The sequence below is a fragment of the Fragaria vesca genome, linkage group LG6 (genome assembly GCF_000184155.1).
Source record: "Fragaria vesca subsp. vesca linkage group LG6, FraVesHawaii_1.0, whole genome shotgun sequence".
NCBI lineage: Eukaryota > Viridiplantae > Streptophyta > Magnoliopsida > Rosales > Rosaceae > Fragaria > Fragaria vesca.
In genome coordinates this window covers 5,135,019-5,137,223 of record NC_020496.1, presented here as the reverse complement: position 1 = coordinate 5,137,223, position 2,205 = coordinate 5,135,019, and the positions used below count along the sequence as shown (strand labels likewise).

At 37.2% G+C, this 2,205-nt stretch overlaps 1 protein-coding gene across 1 annotated transcript in view; it reads left to right on the top strand.

Annotated features, from left to right (window-relative positions):
• Nucleotides 1-2,205, top strand: part of LOC101293703 — a 30,886-nt gene that overhangs the window by 24,725 nt on the left and 3,956 nt on the right. Inside the window, exons 15-21 of the mRNA XM_004304941.1 lie at nt 300-393; nt 783-871; nt 962-1,177; nt 1,264-1,350; nt 1,502-1,605; nt 1,691-1,776; nt 1,965-2,026. Coding sequence (XP_004304989.1) covers nt 300-393; nt 783-871; nt 962-1,177; nt 1,264-1,350; nt 1,502-1,605; nt 1,691-1,776; nt 1,965-2,026 — 738 coding nt within the window. The remainder of the gene's footprint in view (nt 1-299; nt 394-782; nt 872-961; nt 1,178-1,263; nt 1,351-1,501; nt 1,606-1,690; nt 1,777-1,964; nt 2,027-2,205) is intronic.

The window sequence follows — 2,205 nt, the reverse complement described above, 5'->3', positions numbered from 1 at the left end:
GAGAGAGAGAGAGAAAATCAAATATGAAATCAGAGAAAGAGAGAGAAGATATTTTTGGTTCGGGTATTTTTGGTTGAGGCAGTGGCAGTTTTGTAGATATTTCAGAAAAGATTGACTTTTGGGTATTTTGCCTAAAAATTGCTGACATGGCGTGATACTATGCATTATGGGCCTGGGCTTATGTCCTTATGTGTTTAAATCTGTTAAAAAGTGGTTTTTCTATTTTATGCAACTGTTTAGAGTAGTAGGATGTTATTTTCTAGTATATATACTGTTTTAAATGCATTTGATTTTCACAGTTACATATCCTATCTTCCTTTGGCACATATCTATGAGCGAGCTAATCAAATTGTCGTACTGTACTTTGGTGGAGCTTGTGGCTTCTACCAGGGGGTATGTAACACCTCTAAGAGTTATGGTATTACAATCTCTGCAAGTATCTAACAATATTTTACCAAATTGATTGACTTATCATGCACTGCAAATTGTAACCACAGTATTGCAGTAGGTGATTTGCATCTGAAATAGATCGATGAACTTGTGATTCTCTGGTTTCTACTGATCACGATCTTTGTCTGCTGCAGAAAAAATAATACACAGTTGGATATTGGAACTTTAAGAAAACCAAAATCCTAAAACTATCTGTAGTTCTCTGTGAAAGTTGATCCACATTCATAAGAGCATGTTCTGCTACAATATATTTTGATATGTCATACAGTTGATTATCTTTCTATTATTTCATGTACAAGTATACTACGTGTGGCTCTTTTCATCATTTGCAGGACAATCTGAAATTGATGGATGACCTGGCTGTATTAAGACCGACACTAATTTGCAGTGTTCCGCGGGTGTACAATCTAATCTATGCTGGGTAATCAGAGGTACTGCTTAATGGTAAATTTGAATATTGTTCATTCTGTCCCTTTGAACATTGAACATCTGATTCAGTTTGTCATTGTAGAATTACCGTCGTAATTCTCGTTTTGAAGTGTCCTATTCCACATCTATGTCACCCTAGCTATCTCACGAACTTTTCCTATTTCTTTGTTTCAGAAGTAAAACTAGTCGATGTCCCTGAAATGAATTACACCTCTGACGACCTGCCATATCCTCGTGGGGAAATTTGTGTCCGAGGTCCCATTGTCTTCCAAGGCTACTACAAAGACCAACTGCAGACGTACCTAACTTGCATCCACTCTTTTATTATCATAGACAAAGAATGAACTAGTATTGAATCTACCTGACTACCCAAATGATTGGCAGGAAAGAAGTAATTGATGATGAAGGTTGGCTGCATACTGGAGACATTGGTTTGTGGTTACCTGGAGGCAGGCTTAAGATTATTGATAGGTGAGATCTTGCAAATATTTATAGTTTAAATTACGAAATTTATATAATCTAAAGTGGAAACTGTCTGATGTTCTATACTTGCCAGTCAAAGTTATCAGTGAAGATCAGAGAAACTCCAATCTAAGCACCTTTCTCCAACCTCTTTTGACAGGAAAAAGAACATCTTCAAGTTGGCAGAGGGTGAGTATGTAGCACCGGAGAAGATAGAGAATGTCTATGCCAAGTGCCAATTTGTTGCCCAGTGTTTTATTTACGGTAAGAAGACCAAATTTTTTTACTTTGCTTTCCATATATACTTCCCATTTAAGCCTTATTTGCTAATTTTATCCGACTACTTTAGGTGATAGCTTTAAGTCCTGTTTACTAGCTATAATTGCAGTGGATCCTGATGTATTGAAAGAGTGGGCTGCATCTGAAGGCATAAAGGTAATTATTTGTAACCATCCTAGGTTGAGTAGGTTTTACGTACCCCCTGGCCTTAAGTACTTTCTATTATGTTGCTTGACGTGCTTAATCTACTTGATCTATGTAAATTTGCATCAATGTCTGTGCCATCTGAAATTTATGTAGTATCAATTGTTGTTACATACTTAACGACATTGCATTTGATGCAGTACGAAGATCTCAGACAATTGTGCAATAATCCAAGAGTAAGGTCTGTAGTTTTGGCTGACATGTAGTTTTGGTCACCCTAAGTTTTGTCCTATAAATTTTACCTGAGCCTCCTTTCCAGTGGCATCCATGTCAGCCAAAAACTACAGACCTTACTCTTGGATTAGGACAAAACTTGGGTGACCAGGCCTTGTTACCTTTGGGTGACAATGGCCAATTACAATGCGTCACCTGGCATCTTTT